The sequence below is a fragment of the Aulonocara sp. 'chitande type north' Nkhata Bay genome, linkage group LG19 (genome assembly GCF_057382095.1).
Source record: "Aulonocara sp. 'chitande type north' Nkhata Bay isolate Kocher_YH1m ecotype deep benthic linkage group LG19, A_spYH_male_GT1.1, whole genome shotgun sequence".
NCBI classification, from domain to species: Eukaryota; Metazoa; Chordata; class Actinopteri; order Cichliformes; family Cichlidae; genus Aulonocara; species Aulonocara sp. 'chitande type north' Nkhata Bay.
Window position 1 is genome coordinate 6,686,973 of NC_141362.1, and position 21,901 is coordinate 6,708,873.

The 21,901-nt window shown below is 39.6% G+C and overlaps 1 protein-coding gene across 1 annotated transcript in view; it reads left to right on the top strand.

Moving 5' to 3' along the window:
• The window catches only part of kcnh5b (potassium voltage-gated channel, subfamily H (eag-related), member 5b), a 191,046-nt gene that overhangs the window by 117,303 nt on the left and 51,842 nt on the right, over positions 1–21,901 (top strand). Inside the window, exon 12 of the mRNA XM_086274700.1 lies at positions 12,711–12,907. Within this exon, the coding sequence (XP_086130826.1) occupies positions 12,711–12,907 (197 nt within the window). The remainder of the gene's footprint in view (positions 1–12,710; positions 12,908–21,901) is intronic.

The window sequence follows — 21,901 nt, forward strand, 5'->3', positions numbered from 1 at the left end:
GCACTCCAGTGATGTTGCAGCTCTGAAATATGGCCAAACTGGTGGCAAGTGGCATCTTGGCAGCTGCACGCTTGACTTTTCTCAGTTCATGGGCAGTTATTTTGCACCTTGGTTTTTCCACACGCTTCTTGCGACCCTGTTGACTATTTTGAATGAAACGCTTGATTGTTCGATGATCACGCTTCAGAAGCTTTGCAATTTTGAGACTGCTGCATCCCTCTGCAAGATATCTCACTATTTTTGACTTTTCTGAGCCTGTCAAGTCCTTCTTTTGACCCATTTTGCCAAAGGAAAGGACGTTGCCTAATAATTATGCACACCTGATATAGGGTGTTGATGTCATTAGACCACACCCCTTCCACATCACTGGGCCCCGGTCTGGATGGGCCTAGGCCCCCTTTCCCTGGCGGGTCGCGGAGTATGGGGGTGCCTACTGGGGTCAGCGGGGGAGCTGGCCCCAGGGAGGGGTCACTTGCCCCTCCCTTCCTTCCCTCCCCATCTCCAGCTGCCTCCCCCTTCCCGCTCCACCACAACCACCCACACATGCAGGACCTTGGAGTAGGGGTATGTCACCAGGGTGCAGAGGAGGCTACCCCCCCCTCTGTCCCCTTCTGGCTGCCTCTGCCTCAATTTTATCCCACAACTTAGACATTCACATTACTCACACTCTCATTACACATACATATAGGATCTTGGGGGTGGGCACGATACACGGAGTCCAAATTACCATCAGGGTGTACACCTCACCCCTGGCGTCGTTGCCCACCTCTCAATTTTAAATACACGTAGACATTGAGGGCTAGCAGGAGGGACCATGCACTTACCTGCTGCTCTCTGGCAGGTAGCTCCATGCCCTCCTGGGTTTTAAATGCACCTTAGAACACACATGCATCAACACTACAATGAGCGGGTGGAGGGAGGTTTGGAGTCTTCTCTCACCCCCATTCTCTGCGACCTGCTGGAGCGGGGGGGCTAGGAGGAGGAGTTGGCCGTCCGACTGCGGTCTGGAGTGTGGGGCCTCCCTGCTGCTGCGGAGTCGGGGCGGTCTGCCTCCCCCCACCGCAGGGAAAAGGGTAACACCACCTGGGTCTGGGTGCAGTTCCCCCCTCCAGGGGCAAGGGTACCTAGACCCGGTTCGTAGAGTACGCTTGGGGAGTGTGATCGTGTGTACAACGTCTCTTTATGTCTGTCTCCACGTTGGTTGAGTGTGGAGTAAGTGCATATGAGAGCATGAGGGTGGGAATGGATGTTTGTATATGTGTATGCCTGTATTTCTGTGTCTATATGTCAGGTTGGGTGTCAGACACCACCTCTCTGGGGACATCTCAGGCCCTCCAAGGTTTGGAGGCCTATCTCCCCCTACCACCACTTCCCCTGCCAGTGGCGGACTCCCTCAGACATCGGTGCGTTGGTGGTTCTTTGTGTCCGGGGATGGGCGTCCAGGTACACACCGGCTCACTCCTTGGCGGCCGCTTATCGGGGCCTGGAGCCTGGGGCTCGCTCGGGCCACTTCGGAGGTGGGGTGCCCCCGGCCTCTCGGCCTGGGGCTCGGTCACTCAGGCATGGCTGGCTGCCGGCGGAGCTCACGGGCGTGTCACTGCAACTCCCCCTGGCTTCTGCTCCGCGGCTGCTGAGTGAGCCCTCATCTGGGACTCTCCTCAGCTCTTTCTGGGACAGTGGCGCGGCTGCCCCTCTGTTGGTCTTCCATGGTCTCTTGTGTTCTGGGGGCCTCTGGATGTCTGGAGTTTTGATCTCCTCCATACCTGCTTCATGCCCTGGAGGACGGGGCTGTGGCCCCCCCACACCCTCTAGCAGATCATTACATGAAGGAACCTTTAAAAAAAAAACCAAGCGCGTCCATGCTCACAGGTGTACACACGGGTGATCACACCCACAAACTACACCCTTTTTGGCTCCTACCTCAAAGCACACTGTGTTCTGTTGATCTTATGTGCTGCACAATAATGTTTAATATTTAGTATTTACTGTCATATTCCCATATATCATTGTGATGTTGTTTATTCTATTACTCTTGTTCTCTTCTGCTTGTTTTCTTTTTTCTTTCTCAGCAGGTGATCCAGGTGATTGATATATGCATTTTTTTCTTTTTTTTTTTCTGCCTGTTCTGTTGGTTTTTGTCTTTTGCCCTTCTCCCCCGTCCCTCTTCTCAACTGTTTCTCTTTCCCTCTTTCTTTCTCCCCTTCTTTCCCCCAGTCAAGTCTGTCCCGTATTCAGTAAGTGAAAATAAAATAAACAATAAAAGGTGAATCAAATGGACCATTACGGCAAGGCTGGGATGGTCAATTTGGTAAAGTAAATCCGTTGGGCATCTTTCTTTACCTTTAGACAACAATTCCGATGGCAAAAGAGCCAAACGGGACAGGCAAAAAATAAATAAATAAATAAGAGATGCACATCACCTAATATGCTTAATTGGTAGTAGGCTTTCGAGCCTATACAGCTTGGAGTAAGACAACATGCATGAAGAGGATGATGTGGACAAAATACTCATTTGCCTAATAATTCTGCACTCCCTGTAGTAATCAGGACCCTACAATTCTCAACAAAAAAACATTCCCTGTAAGGCACAACAAAAGAAATGGAACAGAAACGTAAAAATAGATAAATAAATAAATACACTGACCTCTTAAAGCCTGATGAAGACCAACTGGGTCTCCACCAACTCAGGGAAGATATATGGGAAAGAAGGCCAGACACCAACTAGGAAGAATCAGAATGACAAACAGAAAGTGTTGGGAAGGTTACTTTTAACATCTATTCCACTACAGATTAAATAATACATGCTCCAGATGTGTTTTGTAATGTATTCCGTTAAGTTACTCATTGAGAGTAACGTATTCTGAATACTTTGGATTACTGGATATATTGTCATGCTGTTTACAACTACATGAATGTTCTATTGCTGTGTGATTTATTACTATTACTGAAAGTTACTCGCCATACTAATTGTGTGGATGCTTTAAGCATCCACACTATTTGTGTGGATGCTTTAAGCATCCACACTATTGAGTTCCTTCTTGGTGTTTCCGTACACTTTTCGCTGTGGATCTACTTCCACAATTTTCAGCCGATTTTCACCGTTCAAATTTTAAACTATTCTGCTATTTCTGCTAATGACGGCTATGTCTTTTGGTATTTTCACTATTATACTTTTTAAAATATTAAGCTTTTTTCCTTTAATTTGAAATGAATGGGAAACTTCTGCAATTCTGCTAAAATTTGCTTGTTTTTGAAACTTAACCACTTCCTCATATTTTCACGTAGAACAACCATGCGTTGTTATGGTTGCTATGCACTTGGCTTCCAGTGTGCCACTGAAGGTTTCACAGTCTTCTCTTCATGTCCGAACAACTTCTTGCTACTTGCTCAAATTTCACTCAACTTCCACATATTATACATCAAAACGTAGGTATTTTTGCTGGCTTTCTGAAAATGTCACTATCATTGTTGTGGAATTTATAGAATTTTGGCAAATCTCCTCAGACCAACAGAAAGTCGGAAAACTCTCCATAGAAAGTCAATGGAGAGTTTGTTCAAAATCACCGCCTGATTTCTGTAATGAGAGGCATTTTCGAATTGTCATATCTCCTTAACGTAGCAAAGTTAAGACATGAGGCTTGTCCCAGTATATCTTCAGACACTCCTGACGCTCACAATTCAAGAATTTCTTTCTCACCTATTACCGTTCTGAAATGAGTTGGACTTGTTTGAGGGTAGGAAATTCGTCCTTCGCTCAGATTTCTTCAGATTTCAAACTCTGGAAATGAACCACTTTTTTCTCTCGTCATATCTTTTTAATGGATTTCCACAGAGACCTGAAAATTTCCATGATTGTTCACCAAAGCCTGCTGTCTCTTACGGTGAAAGAATGATATTAATACTCCAAATATCTTTAATAATTCATATTTTAATGATAAATTGTCAACACTTTAAGATTCCCCCATCTCTTCTGAACAAAACGGTGTAAGAATGACCGTTCTAGCACCTACGGTTAGGAAATTATGGTCATTTGTTTGAGGGGAGTCGTCATTATGAGAAATAGACTGCAAAAATCCTGTGTCTCTCTGTGCTGCGTGCACCTGTTTTGGCGGGAAAAAGTACACAGCCTCTCTGATTGGTGGATTCAAATTCAGCAGCTTACTTCTCTCTCCCTGTGTGTGTGTGTGTGTGTGTGTGTGTGTGTGTGTGTGTGTGTGTGTGTGTGTGTGTGTGTGCATGAGAGAGAGAGAGAGAGAGAGAGAGAGAGAGACCCTCTTTAGGGCAGTATCTCATTGTTAGAAAAACATATAATAGGCTATATTCAGACTGGTTGACTGGCATAGACCCTCCGTGTGTGTCTCTCTCTGTGCATTTGTATATACATATTTGATTTTGTGTGTATCTGTTGGCTGTTCCTTCTTGTTTTTTACATTTATTTTTATTTCTTTATTTTTTTTATCACAGGTGAAAAATAATTAGTTTTGAGGGAACTTAACCATGTTCCGTTTTTTTTTTCAGCTTGTCATCTTACTTTTCTAGTATTTTCACTTAAGTTATTACTATTCTGCTCAATCATAGTATTTGTTCTAAATCATTGTTATTATGCTATATTGTAGTATTTCTGCTAAATCATACTATTTCTACTATATTATATTTTCTTTCTAAATACAGCATTTCTGCTATATAATTGTATTTCTGCTATGTTATAATATTTGTGCTAAACCAGAGTATTTGTGCTGAAACATAGTATTTCTGCCACATGATAGTATTTCTGTCAAATTATAGTATTTGTGCTAAAACATAGTATTGATTTAAAATTACAATATTCATAGTTCATCACAGTGTCTCTGGTAAATCACAGTATTTCTGCTGTGTTGTACTATTTTTCTAAATCATTGTGTTTCTGTAATGCTTAAGTATTTTTGGCTGAATATATTCTTTCTGTTATCTTATACTATTTCTCCTAAATTCTTGTATTTTTGAGAGGTTATCATGTTTCTGGTAAGTTACAACAAAGTTCTGCTATACTATTGTATTTCTGCCAAGTATTATGTTTCCTCTAAGATATTGCAGTTCTGCTAAGTTATTCCATTTTAGCAAAGTTCCTTTGCTTCTGCAAAGTTTTTACAATTTCTGCAACTTTTCAGCTTTTTCAGCTAGTTTTTGCAGACAGCTTCAGCTTTAAAGCATCCACACAGCATTTTCACAGGAAATGCAAATTTTTCTAGTACCAACTAGATTTTCAAATCTTAATATAAAATGAGTAACAATAGGGTGGACATTAGGCAAGGCTGCACTTTTTGCAGTGATCTGGTGGAGAAAACTTTTTCTGTATCAGTCATATGTTTTCTTTTTGTCTGTTTATAATCATGTGGAACTGCACATGACTACGTGCAGCTAGCAGGTTGTTAATGCTATCCATCAAGTCTAAAATCAGATTATATTTTAAATATTTATTCAATTCAGATTAGTTAAAATCAGTTCAAATTATCTTTTTTTTAAACATGTATATCATGTATAATGTTTTTATGTCATGTGTAATTTCCATTGCAAATATTAATCACAGTTACATTAAGAGGGGATGGCAGTAAAAATGACAGCTGTGATGTCATCAAGTACACTGCCATTCCAATTGTAGAACAATCGCGCTGCGTTCTCGGGAAGTCTGGACTCGTGTGTGAATTTAGGAAGTCCAGACTAGCGAAAACGCAAGTACAGACCTGCGTACATGAGTATTTAGAAACGGCCTAACAGTCTTCAGTCAGCTAATGGCAGCTAACAATGTTAGCTCAGTGATGAGTTCATTAATAAATAAATATAAATAAAAATCAAATAGCAATAGTACATTGAAGATACTGAAGATTCACACATCCTATTCTTATTATGAAGTGGTGTCGGAATTTCCAAATAAGAGATCCTGCCCGTGGATGCTGGCTCTGGGTCCGTTGTGTAACTGACGTCACCAGCGTTAACGGGACGCTTACATTAGAGCCTTTTTTTGTACTGTATTAATCCCAGATGGAAATTGAGTAAAAAAAAAAAAATTAAAACAAGAGCCGTGAGTTGTTCTCAAACCTGCGCCGGCTGCTCTAACCATGCTCATCCAACTGAGCTAAACCTACACCCGACTGCATTTTATAACAGAAATTGGAGAAGGCATAGAAAGGGGATAGCCAAACATATGAAACCAGAAATGACTGCCATGTATTCTATTTATTTCAACAAAGTAAATATATTCTGATTATCACCCATTTAAACGGTAACTGTAACCAAATACATTCACTCATGTTTTGTATTTTAAATACGTAACGCCGGTACGTGTATTCCATCACTCCCCAACACTGCAAACAGAACAGCATTCTGTTTCATCCTTTATGTAGCAGGTTTGTCTGAGAAACTTGGGACAATTTAATTCTAAGTATGATATCCAGCCACACCGTCAGACAAAATCTGGTTTGCCCCAAGGACAAAACTCCTAAACACAAGCTACACAACATAGTCTATGCTGTGCAGTGTAGTGAAGAGTGCTGAGACATCCACATGGTACAAACCAAACAGCCACTCTACAGATGCATGGCACAACACCTCAACAGCTACCTCAACAAGTCAAGACTCAGCTGTATATCTGTACCCGAAGAAGAACATTCACATTTCTGACCATTAAGACAGATGGTTTGAGAGACGAGTAAAGGAAGCCTTCTGTATCTACTGTAAACAACCATCATTAAACAGAGAACGACACCACCTGTCAACCGCCTACAATGCAGTCTTGAGATCCCTTCCCAGGTGCTTAAACCCTCTCAGACCTTCAGGTCACCTTGGTTACACTTCATAAAGCTTGTGCTGTGGACATATTGCTGTAATCAGATGCAGCAACATTCTCTATTTAATTAGCTAATTATTTTAATTAATCATCTTATTAGAGTAAGTAGTGCTGATTAATACCTTGTTGGTCATGTTGGGACTTTGAGGCAGTTCAAGTTCCTGTTGTTGAGAATAGAATGAACTTAATTATATCTTCACTAGAAATTATTAATCATTCATATCTACAGCATTTCTACAAGTGGACAGTTTATCTGCGGCAAGGCCAGCATGGGCTTCAAATGGTAATAGTGGGGCTTCTAATACAGTAAGGACCACTAATGCTGCTGTTGGAGGATATCAGTGTCACTGCAGCTGTATAACTATCTCCACCTACTCGGTTCAGGATAATGGGCTGACAGTGGTTACAGCAGCATCAGCACACCGGTTCTAAGTACCACCTTGACATGTATCTTATTGGACTGCCATCAGGTTGAGCAGCACTGCTAGATAAAGCAATAGAAGGGCACATCCACCCACAGGTAATTTCTTTTTCTGCTGATGGGGGATACACATATGTCAGAACGTTAACTGTGAGTTGGTGTTTGTAAAGAGAAGAAATTCTCCAGTGTAATTCATTTAGAGCAAATGCATTCATCTGCATAAATACCACCGGATAACACCGGATAACACCGCATTTGTCTCAGTGACACTGATGCCTAAGAAAAGCTGTGATCTGTTTTGATTCTTTTTTTTTCTGGGTTGTTTATGTTGGCTAAGATTTGGCACCCAGCAAGTCCTGTTGGATTCCAGTGGGATCAAAGATGTATTATTGTACAGTGTGTCACAGAGGGTCGGGATAATATGGGGGAAACAAACCTTGGAAGTAAATTCAGCAGGGAGGAATTAACATCTGTTGTTTTCTCTGCCAAGGCTGTTTCAGCATGGGGTTCCTTAGTGAAAGATCAGAAAAAAACAAGACTGTTTTCCCCAAATTGAACATTTAAAGCACTCAGACTATACTGACACAGATTCGGGATGAGATGTGATTGAACAAGTAAACTAGGTTAATATGAGTTAGAGGGTAGCTTGTTTATTGGCATTCTAAGATCAGGTCATGCTGAAATGCGCTTCACATTCATTTAATTTACTGACCTGTGATTGATTTGTCTCTTTTCTTCAGCGTTTTCAATGATTTTAGTTTTCATGTTGAAATAAAGAAAGAAATAATAATAGAATAGAACCGCAGCTTCCTAGGGAACAGGAAAGGGAACAGGAAAGTAATGTTCAGAGGTCCAAGCAAAGTTTGGACACACTCTGATTGAGTAAAGTTTATACAGTGGAAATACAAATCAAGCACAGCTCAACCAGGGCAAATGGGTGCTAATTAATCAACAAACAAAAAGTTTAATTCATGCAGAAATATCCCAACCTACCTAATTATTCTATTTAAAAATAATAAAATGGAAGTGAGGCCCCTGACCCCATCTAAGTCAACAGAGAGAAAGATCTAACTCTTGGCTCATTCTCCAGGGAATAGCAAGAGGATAAAGAACTATAAAAAACAATGCAAAAGAATTCTAACCCTACCCTGAACTCTGTTTGTCTCACATATAGTTACTCACAAAGAGCAGAGATTGTTTAGGTGTTCATACTAAATCACAGCTGCCTTGAATGGCAAGTTGGCAGCCCTTTAAAAAAACAGAAATATATATATTCTGAGGGTGCAGCATAGAACTATGGCACTGATCCAATCAGTTGGTGACAGAAGCCAGAATGGAGAAGAAGCAGAAAGGGGAGGAAGGCAGGATGAGGAACAAGTGCATGCCCCAATCAGGAAAAGGTAGCACTCCTTCACAGCATATAAAACAGTCAAATTAAAGATTCTACAAGAGGAAGGAGTGCAACATCCCAGTGCTATGGTCGTACAATTTGTGGTCTGGCCTGAGAAGCCAAAAAGTTGATCACAAAAGCAAAGGTGGAGTAAAATGTGGGCTTTGTTTACCAGGCCATGCTGTAACATTTTCACTACCAGCCATCTGAATGAGCTGTTCTTGTGAGGGTTTTGTTAGTCATAGATGGTTAAATAATATCAACATCTGGATTGCAGAAAACAGAAAATCCTGAACTGTTGTTGAAGATTCTCTATAGTAGAGAAAACCTGTCCAAACAACATGAACAAATATTAGAACATGCTAGTCAGCTGATTTCCTTTGCATCATCTCAGATTTTTGATACCAGACTGGCAGACCAGCATATGATTGATGAGGGCAAGAAAAATGCAATTTGCAATCTATCTGTTTAGAGAATGCTAACTGGTAATTGCCATTTTAGGGTAGTTCATGATTTTTAGCCTCTAATGTGGTGGCTGCTACAACCCATCAGCTATTTGTTTCAAGGCCTGCAACTTTTGCTGTCACCACTAGTGACACTAATTCTTAAGATTAAGGGTGTGGTTTCATTAATTAACAGGTTGCAGACACAAGGGGCTTGAGACAGTTTTCTAATTAGAGCTGCAGAACACATGAGTTTTCTATGGGCAAAGGTAGCCAATGTGGGGCCTGTAGCAATTTTGCCCTTTTGGATCCCCAAGAGGAAATTCTCTGGGTACCCGACGGTGGGCTTGCTCAGAGAAAACCCTCTGTGGCTGCTTTGTGGGTTAGCCCATACAGGCCCCATAGTAGTTTTACCCTGAAGGTCCCCCATTACAGTTTTCTGTGGGCAACCCATAATAGTCTTGCCCATAGAAAACCTATATAGCGACCCAAAATAGCCCGTTGCAGGCTACTGTGGGCACACATTTTCTGCCCCAGATTAAAATATATGCTGAGCTATGACATAGACTCTGCAACAAAGTTTATGCTTCAGTTTTGGTGAGTAAAATTCTAGTACTTTATTAGTCTGTTACTTGCTACTTATTAGCAGGTATGAATGCAACTTTCTAACAAAGCTTATCAGTGTTTGCTGATAACTTAAGACTTACACTGTTAGTCCAAAAATTATAACCTTTGGCTGCAGTCAAAAAGATAACATTTAGGCTTTAAGACTGCATATGAGAGTTGATTATTTCTTTTTTGCTTCTTATCTATAGTCTAACACTGTACACCACTTTCCTTCTTGCAGACAGGCAGAATAATATGAAGGCTTTAGATGTGTTTGAGTGATCAGGAGTATTGCAGAGCCTGGAAATGGGGGTTATGGCCCCAATGTATCCATCTTCATCCATCTATAATCTCATTGTACGCGTTAGATTCAGTGCACACATTGCCACCATCTTCAGCACCCCCTGGTCCGCGTGACCACATCCACATCCAGACTCCTAATTGGCAAGGAACTGTGGGTCTCCAGGGAGCTCATTCCAGATGAGTCCTGCTGCCTGAGCCTCTGTTGGATGTTCAGAAGGAAATGGGCCCTCGAGGGTGCAAAGGAGGGATTGTCAAGATGAGATTCACTCACTCACACACCCACAGTGGCATACATGCTTCGTTTTGCGACTGTATGTTGGAAGCAGTATACGCGTATTACTCAGCGTGTTGTGACAGCTTGTGGACAGCGTGGACTGCTTTTTGTCACATCTTATCCAGGTCAGCTGTCAGAAAAATGCTGAGACGATAGTTGTGGCAAGTTTGACACAGATTTGAGTCTCGTCTTCACTTTCTTGAGCTCAGAGTGCACAGATGTCTTCTGGGAAAAGTCATGCAGAAGCACCATTATATTCTGTATGCTGCCTATTTAAGATATCTTGATTTCATAATGGGTCATTTTTAAACTATTTTTGTGTTTTATAACTTCATTTCTTTTCATATCAGGAAACACAGTGGGGTTGGAGCCTTTTTGGAGTCAATTGATACACATTAATTTTTTGACTATCAGGCACCCATTGAATTCATCAATCACAAATATTTTTTGATGACATGATGTATTCGTTCGTTCCTATAATTGTTGTTCTCTTCCTGTGTTGTTATTATGACAACAAGCATGGCACTGCTCAGGAGGTGCTCACAAGTGTAAATATTCATTCATCTGCTATACATATATACGTCTGCTATATGTCATCTGCTTCATCATCCAGAAGGTTTTAGCTGAATTTTTGTTTATTCACTAGGTCATAACTTTTTTAAGATTTTTTTTAAATTCTGCTGTTCTTCAGATATGTTCCTACTGTATTTTTTAAAAAGATTTTAAAGACTTTATGAATCTCCTAGAAAAAAAAACAAAGGTTATGTAGCAGCCTCATGCATACTCTGTCATGCTACTGCAGTTGTTTTCTGTGTGTGTAGGTATTTAATAGTTTTTTAAAAAGTACAAAAAACACAGGTAGTGGCTACAGTAGACACGTTTGCTCTTCTCTCCGACTGGTTGGCAGACCAACCACTGCACAAGCAGGAGTAGCCTACAGAGCAGTTGCACCACATGATTTGTACACTTGCTCCATCTGGCAATAGAGGCAGCTAGATGGGCTGTCTGTAGCTCACCCAGGTTTACCAACAGTGCCAACATGCTTATAAAGCACTTGGAATGCTCAAGTGGAGTAGAATAGGGCTATATAAGAACCATCTACTGAGCATACACGTCATGGATGGTGAACTTTCTATTTCCAAAGACTAAGTGCTTCAAAGAAATTTGCTATACTTCAGACACATTGATCAACACCCAAGGGTGAAGCAGAACTCTATAGTCAATGTTTCAAAAAATATTTTTTCTGGTTTCTTCTATGGTTTATTAGTTATCTACCTGGCAACATAACAGTATCCATACCCACTACATGCCAGCTGCCATCAACTTTTAATGATGAAAATGGTTAAATCAGCAGGTCTATTTGCTATGGACTTGGCCAGGTAAAACTGTTGCTAAGGAACAAAGCGTAGACTGATAGAAGAAGAAGAGTGTGGTTCACACAGAGATTTAATGTCATTCTCATTAAATATTAATGTATTTCTTAAATGACATTTCCATGCTGTGTGACCATTTAACTCATGTAAACTCACACTTTGGTGGGTGGTGGTAAAACACAGAAATATGCAGCAATGGTATATGTGGCTCCATATCAGACATCGACAGGGTTGTTTGTAGACATACTCAGAAATTGCTAGTAAATCACTACATCTCAAGTTATACATTACAAGCAGCTCTTATAGTATATTCAGCCTCATTCATTCAGGCCTAGTGACAGGTGTAGTGAGTCATAGTTGCCAGAAGATCGCAGACAGCTCCCCAGTCCTATATGACTGTGGTCTACACTTTTTTCTTGCTTTCTATGAGATACTTTTTAAAGGCTTCTATATTTTTTCAATTAAACTAGAGATGCACAAATTGCAGTTTTATCGGCCGATTGTCATTTACCATTTTTTGTAAGTGTGACCTGCGGATACTGTATTTTGCCAATTATGATTTTCTTTGTATGTCCAATAACTGACAGCCTATACAAAGAAAAGTCAGGTTTTCTTAAATGCAAATTTGTGTTTGTATAATAAAATAAATTATTAAACTTGGACCTTTTCCCAACTTGCAAATTGCAAAATAAAAAGAGCCGCTGTATACATACATAGATTTATTTTTCTTTACCAAACAAAAGCAGACACAACAGATTTATATAACAAAACAAATCTTACATGATTTTCCAGTTTCATAGATAACAGGACAGGATTTCTTTTTTTTCCCCCACTTCTTCTTAGTGTGTTCGTGCTTGTAACTCATTGTTGGTAAGCATTTCCAACATTAGGCTGTGCTGTGCCACAGCAGCAGGAATCTGAATAACTTGTGTAACTTCACAGTATTAATTTACTGAATGTGTGGGGCATGCAGGGCTTGTTCTGTGCTTTACCTCAGCTGTCATCTTTGTAAACAATTGATGTTGCGATAGTTGTCACTGATGAATAAAATGCTCTTCCTGTTTACTGTGTCCTCAGGAAAAGGTGACGTGTTCGGAGATGTCTTTTGGAAAGAAACGACTCTTGCACATGCGTGTGCAAATGTTAGAGCGCTTACCTACTGTGACCTCCACGTCATCAAGAGGGAAGCTTTGCTCAAAGTTTTGGAGTTTTACAGTTCCTTCGCCAACTCTTTCTCCCGCAACCTCATCCTCACCTGTAACTTGCGCAAGCGGGTAAGGCATTCAGCTCTTTGTACATGGTACATAAATAGTAATAATAACAGACATCACTCCACTTTGCAGTCTGACAAACCTTTCTTGCTGCTTTCTGTGTAGGTGGATGTATTTATGACTTCTTCTCACATCACTGACAGTCAGATTGTTCTTTATTTGACTTCACAGTTGGTTTTAGAAAAAACCTATTCTCTAAAGCCAACTTTAGAATGATTTTTTTAGGTTTTCAGATAGTTAAAAGGAAACAGGTAAAAATGAGCCTAGATACTAAACTCCTCCAGTTCTGCCAAGAAGAGAAGAATGGTCAAACATTCAGCCAGAATTATGCAAAAGCTGTTGATGGCTACCAAAAATATCTTGTTGAGGTGCAGCTTTCTAACAGATAACCAAAGGTTAAATTTCCAAGGGTGTATGTATGTATGTATTTGACCCTGTGTGTGTGGATTAGGGAAAATCCAAAAATAAACTCAAACTTGTAGAGTTTATTTTGGATTTGGATTAAGTTGTATGCTGTAAATCCTTTCACCCTGTAAAAAGATCAGTTTAAGAGATCATTAATAGCCCGAAATCACCATGAGTACATGACCACAACTGTGCATAGACCCATCAAATAAAACAAATAAAAAACACATAAAAAGTTTGGGGATTTTGTAAATTTAAGCAAAGTAACACATCTACATCTTTACTTCATTAATAAGTAGACAGTATTGTTGATGCACTGACGCTGTTGTGACAACAACCGTACTCATCAGTGCAACAACACAATTGACTCATAGTTTTTCAGGCTTCGCTGCTGTTGACAGGGTCAGTAGTAGTGGCACCTAAATTTCGTATTTAGTCTACCAACCCAAGCTGTCTGCTCCTCTGGCCAATAGCATCAAGCAATGACTGGACTTCCACTCCCCGCAGAAAGCCAAGATGATGTAGATTAGAGAGCAAGATCAGATTATCATGCAGGTTGGTTGTTGAATTACGTCTGTGCTGTAGCAGTGTCTGCTGATGCTAGACACCAACACAAACATGTCACGGTGACACTGAATTTTTAAAACAGTCAAGTAAAGAGAAGCACACAGCACTGCTTATGTACTAGAGGGGGCATTCTGTGTTGTTGCAAAACAACAGCTCACCTTTTTACAGTAAGGTTTTTTTTTAAATATTACAGCTTTGATACACTTTGACTAACATGATATATCTTCAGTACAACTTCCTTTGCTGGCACAGCCATGCTCTAGTGACAAATATATCAAAACACAAAGTTTGACATTAGTAGTCACGAGTCCCCATTTGAAGGTTCTGGTAAATCTTGTTTTTATGTGACAAGTCTGCGTGAGATTTCTTGCTTTTGAAATATCAAAAACATTGCAACTGGAAAAACGATAAAACATTCAAGTTCAGGTGTCATATACACTACTTTCTATGTAGTGATCAAGCCTTTAAGTTGAGTTTGATGGCTTGTTGGATGCTGGTGATAGTGAGAATGAATCTTTAGGCTGGTTAGCTTTCTAAGCTTTTTTACTCACTGTAATAGTGACTAAGCAGTGTGAATGTTCAACAGCAAGTATTTTAATTTCTGATGCCATGCTTTACTTGTCAATTTCATGCAATCAACTCTAAATCTAGAACACATTTGAGCCAAAGCTCTATTTTCTCTGGAAAAGTGGGATATTATTTGGAAATTTGGAAAGTTTTGACGTTCCAAATAAGAGAAAAGTATGGCTCAGCTGGGGCTGAATTCATTAAAAACAGATCGATACAGTTGAGCAAATTTGACTTGCTAAATATCTTATAAGTTTTCTAGTGCAGTGTGAGCAGACTTGTAGCCTCAGTGGTTTTATGGCCACAGACATGTGTTTTTTGCCTTTTTACCAGAGAAGCATGATAATTTCTGATACCATTGCTCATCTTTTGTAAAACTGTGAAGCTTCAAGCAGAAGTTTCACAGCCACACATGAGGCTTGTTGTTTAGGTTTTTAGGGATTTCTGTGCTCTCTCTCTCTTTTTTGAGAGAAATTTGAAAGTACGGGCTTGCGAACACAAGTCCTAATCAAACACTATTCTCTGCCATTCTGGCGCATTTTCTATTTTTTCTTCACACACATCATATTGTCTGATTTTCTTTCATAACAAGTCTGTTGTTGTTGTTTACTTGTCGTGTTTCATATTTCATAGTCCCTCAGCTCAGTAGGGTTTTTTTCCATTTAAGTGTGGCTTAAATGTGATAAATTATACATACAATACAGATAGCCTCATTGTGTCCTGCACCCTTTTGCCCATTTTTACTGACATTCAAACAGGAAATCTTGTCTTTCTCTGAAGCAGGTTTCGCTGCAGTTTGTTTGTATTCATGTCTTTGAGTATGTAGTTTACCGTTTATTGATGGCCACATGAACACCTTTTATTTTGTCCCTTAAACCTGCATCTAGAGTACATGAACATGTTGATGTATATTGTAACTAATAACACAAGACATTTTGTATTTTGGATAATATGTTTACCTTTTAACCTTTGTATTTTTGGCATCTTCCCACCATAATAATCTATAATACATAGTACACTGTCAGTTGTTGTTTAAATATGTATGTATGCAATTCAATTTTATTTATATGCGCCAAATCACAACAACAGTCACCTCAATGCGCTTTATATTGTATGGCCCTAGCTGAGCCATACATACAGAGAAAAAACCCAACATTCATATGACCCCCTGTGAGCAAGCACTTTGGCGACAGCAGTAAGGAAAAACTCCCTTTTAACAGGAAGAAACCTCCAGCAGAACCAGGCTCAGGGAGGGGCGGGGCCATCTGCTGTGACCGGTTGGGGTGAGAGAAGGAAGACAGGATAAAAGACATGCTGTGGAAGAGAGACAGAGATTAATAACAAGTATGATTCAACGCAGAGAGGTTTATTAACACATAGTGAGTGAGAAAGGTGACTGAAGAAGAAATACTCAATGCATCATGGGAGTCCCCCAGCAGCCTACACCTATTGCAACATATCTAAGGGAGGATTCAAGGTCACCTGGTCCAGCCCTAAATATATGCTTTAGCAAAAAGGAAAGTTTTTGGCCTAATCTTAAAAGTAGAGATAGTGTCTGTCTCCTGAATCCAAACTGGAAGCTCTGCCTCCCATTCTACTTTTAAATACTCTAGGAACAACAAGTAGGCCTGCAGTGCGAGAGCAAAGTGCTCTAATAGGGTGATATGGTACTACAAGGTCATTAAGATAGGATGAGGCCTGATTATTTAAGTCCTTAACAGCAGGATTTTGAATTCAATTCTGGATTTAACAGGGACCCATTTTGGATTAACTGAAGGATTTTCAGGGAGTTTTTAAGACATCCTGATAATAATGAATTTCAGTAGTCCAGCCTAGAAGTAATAAATGCATTAACTAGTTTTTCAGGGTCACTTTGAGACAGGATACTTCTAATTTTAGAGATGATGTAAACATGTGGGTGAACATGTTTACATCCAAATTCAAGATATCATTTCTATACCATTAAGTTGCTTGAAGACGTTTCACCTCTCATCCAAGAAGCTTCTTCAGTCCAGACGCTTTTCTTTGCAAGCTCCTTTGACTGATGCTATATTTATTCTGAATTTCAAATTATGTTGGAATGTAAACCTATCATATGTGCCTTTTACTTCTTTTATTTGTTCAATTCTTTTTCTTTACCTGTAATTTATGTACATGCAAATTGCTTTTAAGCAATAATTGTTATTATTGAAAATAATGCTGAAAATAATAGCAACAAATTTGTTATGTTTCTTGTAAAATAATCATTTTTTATTGAAGATAAGTTTGGAGGGTGAAGTATACAAACACAACTCTTTAGGAAACAGTAAAAAACTAAACAAACCATTATTGTCAGTCTATTGCAGGACATAGAGACTGACAACAATTCACTCCCACAGTAACACTGATGGCCAGCGTACAAACTCCAAGCAGAGAGGCCCCAGCAGGTTGGCAGATTTAAACTCAGGACTGTCTTGATGTCAACCTTTCACCATTGCACCCCTCTAAACAGAAACTCCACCCAAATACTTACTGAAAATATAAAATTCCAAAATGCAAAAAGACCTGTAAGCTAAAGGTCTATCAGAGGCTTTAATCCTCTTCATCTAGCTGCTCCATCATCCTATACCTAGCATCCACTTCTGTCACACCAGCCATCTACATGTCTTAAAATACTGTAATTTAAGAAATTAATTAGTTAATGATTTGGCAGTCCATCTATGACCTTTGACTAAATTTAGTTTATTACTTGACATTAACTTGTCAAAATATGAATGAGACATAGTCATTGCATATAAACTTTCCAATTTCTCTAATTAAAATTCTGAAATATCAGAGTAATGAAAAAGAACTACTCCATACATTTGAAACCTACAATCACGTGACAATAATGGGATTAATGTTGTGTGTAAAGCTCACCAGTGTTCATCGTGGCTCATCATGTTTTAATAATTCATGCGCATACCAAGGGTCAATTGAATTTCCTATGTCTTCCTTATAATTACATTTTAATTATATTAATTTTGTTTAATAATCTGTTTCTACCAAATACTATTAAGTCTCTGGGCAAAATATTACTTTAAGAAGTGAAAAGAGAGGAAAAAAATACATTTCTGGTTTTCTGATGGAGGCTGGAGCGTAATTTTTCTACTTTTCCATGTATACTTGTCCTGTCTGGTCCTTATGAACTGAGAACAACTCAGTTTCAGTTGTTATTTTAGTAATGAGTGCATGTCAGTTAGAAAAGGACATGATGCTCATTTTCATTGCATCCCCAGTGTGTGATTTAGGCTGATTATGCAGCAGCAGTGCACTAACAAATTGCTAAGTGAAGCTTTAAAAAGTAAAAAAGACCAAAACAAAAGCTTAGCAGAGCTTAGCTGCACTGGGAAGAAGTGGGAAGCAATCCCTTGTCTTTGGACGGCTCTTTTTCTAAACTGAGGTAATTGTAAAGATGGACACTTATTCGCACTGCCCTGTAGGAATTTCACCCAGCGGTACCTTCATGTAAACATAGAGAAAGCTTTGCGGCCAGAGCTTTCTCCTCTCTGCTGTAGCTCGTTAGTTCCCAGGATGGTTGGCAGCTGCTACATTGCCGCAATGATGAAGACAAACAACTTCTGGAGGGAGCTAAGACTGGGCTTCTGGGACTGTGAGGAGACCAGAATATGTGTCAGCTCTAACTCGTTCTGTCACTCGTGGCTGGCTACCAATCTACGCCTGTAAGCACTTTACCTTCTCCCTTCAGCCCTTTCTCTTTATCATTCTCTCTTTTTCGCTGTCATGCTTTGACTTGAATTATATTTCCTCATTTTGTTGACTCCTCATTTTTCTTGTTCTCCAGTACAATATTGTTTGTTTTTGAAACTTGAATGCTAAAAGCTAAATTTTTGAACTCTGTGTTAGACAATACTCAGTAGAGTGCCAAACGTTTTTATTTATGACCCTGCTGGAGGGCTCAAGTACCTCGTTTGGCTTTTATACATAGATGTGTATTTCTTAATGGATTGGTTCATCTAACACCTCACCTACGCAGTTTGAACATGAGCTAATTTCTTTTTAAAATGCCTTCCATTTTGGCATTTACCTTCCAAATGTGGGATAATCCATTTAACTACAAAGACACGACACAAAGTCTCACGTCCCCCAAATATTTTTTTAAATTTTCATATCTAGTTGTACCCCTGCCACACATACCCCACCAAAGTTGACTTCAACTGTGTATGTTTGAACAAACTGCTGTAGAACTCATGACATGACACAATTGGCACTACCATTTCTAAAATAACTCATTTGGTAACCATTTGATTTTGATTTAGATGCTGTACAGTCAAGGAATTCTAGCAAAAACATTCAGATGAGATGAGGTTGCACTATAGCAAGACAAGGGGCCTGAAAACATAGGAATATAAACAAAGTTTTTTTCTTGCTTTGGTTGTTTTTGATTTTGGATGACACTTAAATTCAAAGTTAATGATAAGGTTAGTCCTATTAGCTGTGCAGCATGTCAAGACTGTGGATCTTACTGTTGTTGAAATATTTGCTATCAAACATTGGAATTAAAAACTGATAGTAAAACACTAGACTTTTAGTACTTTAGATTACCTTGCAGCCAAAAAGAGCATTTGATTAGCTTTGCTATGGCTGAGACTCTGCATTATGTGAGTTCAGGACTGGACTGGGACAAAAAATCAGCCCGGGCATTTTGACTAGAGACCAGCCCACCAGGTATTATAGGGAAAACCATAAAGCCTATGAAAACAAATGCTGTTGTGACAGTGATGTACACTATCTTGTTGGTATAACTTAAACCTAAAACCTTAAACGATCCTCCCTATTCTGGTATTTTAAACAGTACTTACCGGAAATATCAAACAACCTAATCAATAATTACATATACCCAACTAGCAGTGTTGCCAACTCCCAGCAAAAAAATAGGGAACCACCCCCCACCCTCTGCCTCATGATGCTTATTTGACGTAATCAACTTTCATAGAAACCATTATTTTTCTACAGTAATTAAATAGATTCAACATCTTTCTTCAACAGAAGTGCAGACTGCACACATGGTGCCTTCCCAAAGGAAAAAGTACTATAGCTTACTAGGGTATATTAGACTTAATGTTTACTATATACAATAATGAATTTCTATACATTTTACATCAGATGATCACTTTGGTTGTAAGATTCAGATAATTATTTAAAAGCGAGACATTTTAAATGAGAATAAGAAAGAAAAGTATTTTTCTTTCTTATGCCCAGTGGGCTGATGGCCAGTCCACCTATGTGTGAGTTGGTGGGTCATGTTGAGGATAGACAGTTTGCCATTACAGGCTTTGTGGATTTCCAAACAGTTATAATCGATTTCCATTATTTAGATGACACCTTGGCCTCCTTTGTGATCCAAAAAGAAATGGAAAAATCAGTTTCTCCAATATTTGCCATCCACTTGATTAACCACTGGTCGTAGTACTTTTTAAAACACTGCACCTTTGACTAAAGCCATCAGTGTCATGCTTTTTTTCAATTGTTGTGTTTTGATGAAGTTTTTTTTTTAAAAATTGTAATCATTGGCTCTTGTGTATTACTGTCAGTATTTAGTAAATTTCCATCCTTGCTTGGCCCAGTCTGATTAGTTTCATTGGTGTTGTGTTCCACAATTATGTCTTGTATTCTGTCAATTCATCACCATCACTCATCAAATGTCACGGTTTGTGGAGACAGACCGTGCGGAGATGTGTGTGGTGGACCCAGGTGCGAACACAAGTGAGGATACGGGAGTAAACTTAAACAAAAGCGAGCCTTTTATTGTGGCTGATGATCATGAAAGAAACAAACAAGAATGAGGGCAGCACAAGAGCAGTAACTAAACAGAAACCTAAACTGGGAACAAACTATGGTAAGGCTATGGCTGGGGATACAAAAGACTGGGCATGGAAACACGGAGGGTGGGAACACAGACGACGCGACACAGACTGAATGAAACACAGAGACTAAATACACATAAGGGATGATCAAGGGAAGTGGAAACACATGAGGGGGAACAGCTGATACACATGAACCTAATGACAGGACAGGGAAAGTGAAACTACATACACTGACATTAGACACAGACACGGACCAGGGAGACTGACTACAGGAGGAGATGACATAAACAACTAAGAAACAAAGGACTAAACAGCAACCTCGAAATTAACTAGATGAACTAAACTAGGGCACAAATGAATACCAAAATATATATAAGAACTCAAACACTGGGTCACAGACCCAGCCCATGACATCAAATGTGGATCACCTAGTTGATCAACCTGCTGCTGCCTCTTCTGTAGATGACTTGTCTGCTTTGACTTAAGATTTGGCTTTTGAACTTTTACTCGCTGTGTGTCTTGAATTTGGGTCCATTTCCTCCAAGTCATTAAAGAGAGGTTTAAATTGTCTTTTTTATCTAGATGTTTTTGAACTTTTGAACTTAAAAATGATATATTAACAATTAGAAAGGCAGTTTAAGTGACCCTGAAAGGGGGAAGATTGTTGGTGCCAGACTGGCTCACCAGAGTATTTCTGAAACTGATAATCTACCTGCATTATTCCACACACAAAGAAAGGTCCCCCCTAAAAAATCTTCAGTGAGCAGCAGTTCTCTGCCTTGTTGATCCCAGGGGTCAAATGTGAATGGCCAGAGTGCTTTGAGTTGATAGGGAGCCCACTTGTTACAGCCAAGGTATGAAGAAACACATCATCATGCTGAACCTCAAGGCAGATGGTCTGCAGCTGCAGAATGCTGTCAGCTAAGAATTGGAAACTGAGGCTACAACTCTTGCAGGTTCACCAAAATTGGACAATCACAGAATGGAAAACCATCATCTGTTCTAATGTGTCTCGGTTTCTGCAGTGACTTCAGGTCATCCTCTAATAGCAACATCACAAATGGCAAATTCATTGCTGATGCTGCAGTTGCAGAACACACAGCTGTATTTCTCTCTGCATTTTTCCTTCGATATTTTGTGGATGTAATTGAGAAGTGTGTCGGGGAGAAAGGATTTTCGGTCACACTGGTCACGTCTACACGTTAAGCCAGCAGCTCAATACTGCTGAGTAATTTACAGCTAAGTCTGCAGTTTCATTCTCATTAAGATGCAAAACTTGCTGGGATGCAAATTCAGAGAGGGGGTTTCTTTCTGCTGATAATAAATATTTGGTGGTATTTTTAGGTGCTTGACTCTTTTTTTTTACACAGTTGTAGTTTTTGATAAAAGGCTCTGCTGTCCAGATATTTGAAAAGCACCATAAACCAAGTGTTAAAGTGTACAGTATGTCTGTTCCTTTGCAATTTGACAGTAATTAGGTCGTTTTAGGTATAAACTAATATAGACAAACGATTAGAGCTCTAATAGATTGATGCAAGATATTGGACCTTTGGTAGCCGCAAGAGGCTATGAACCAGTCATGTTTCAACACTGAAGACATCCCAGTAATGTG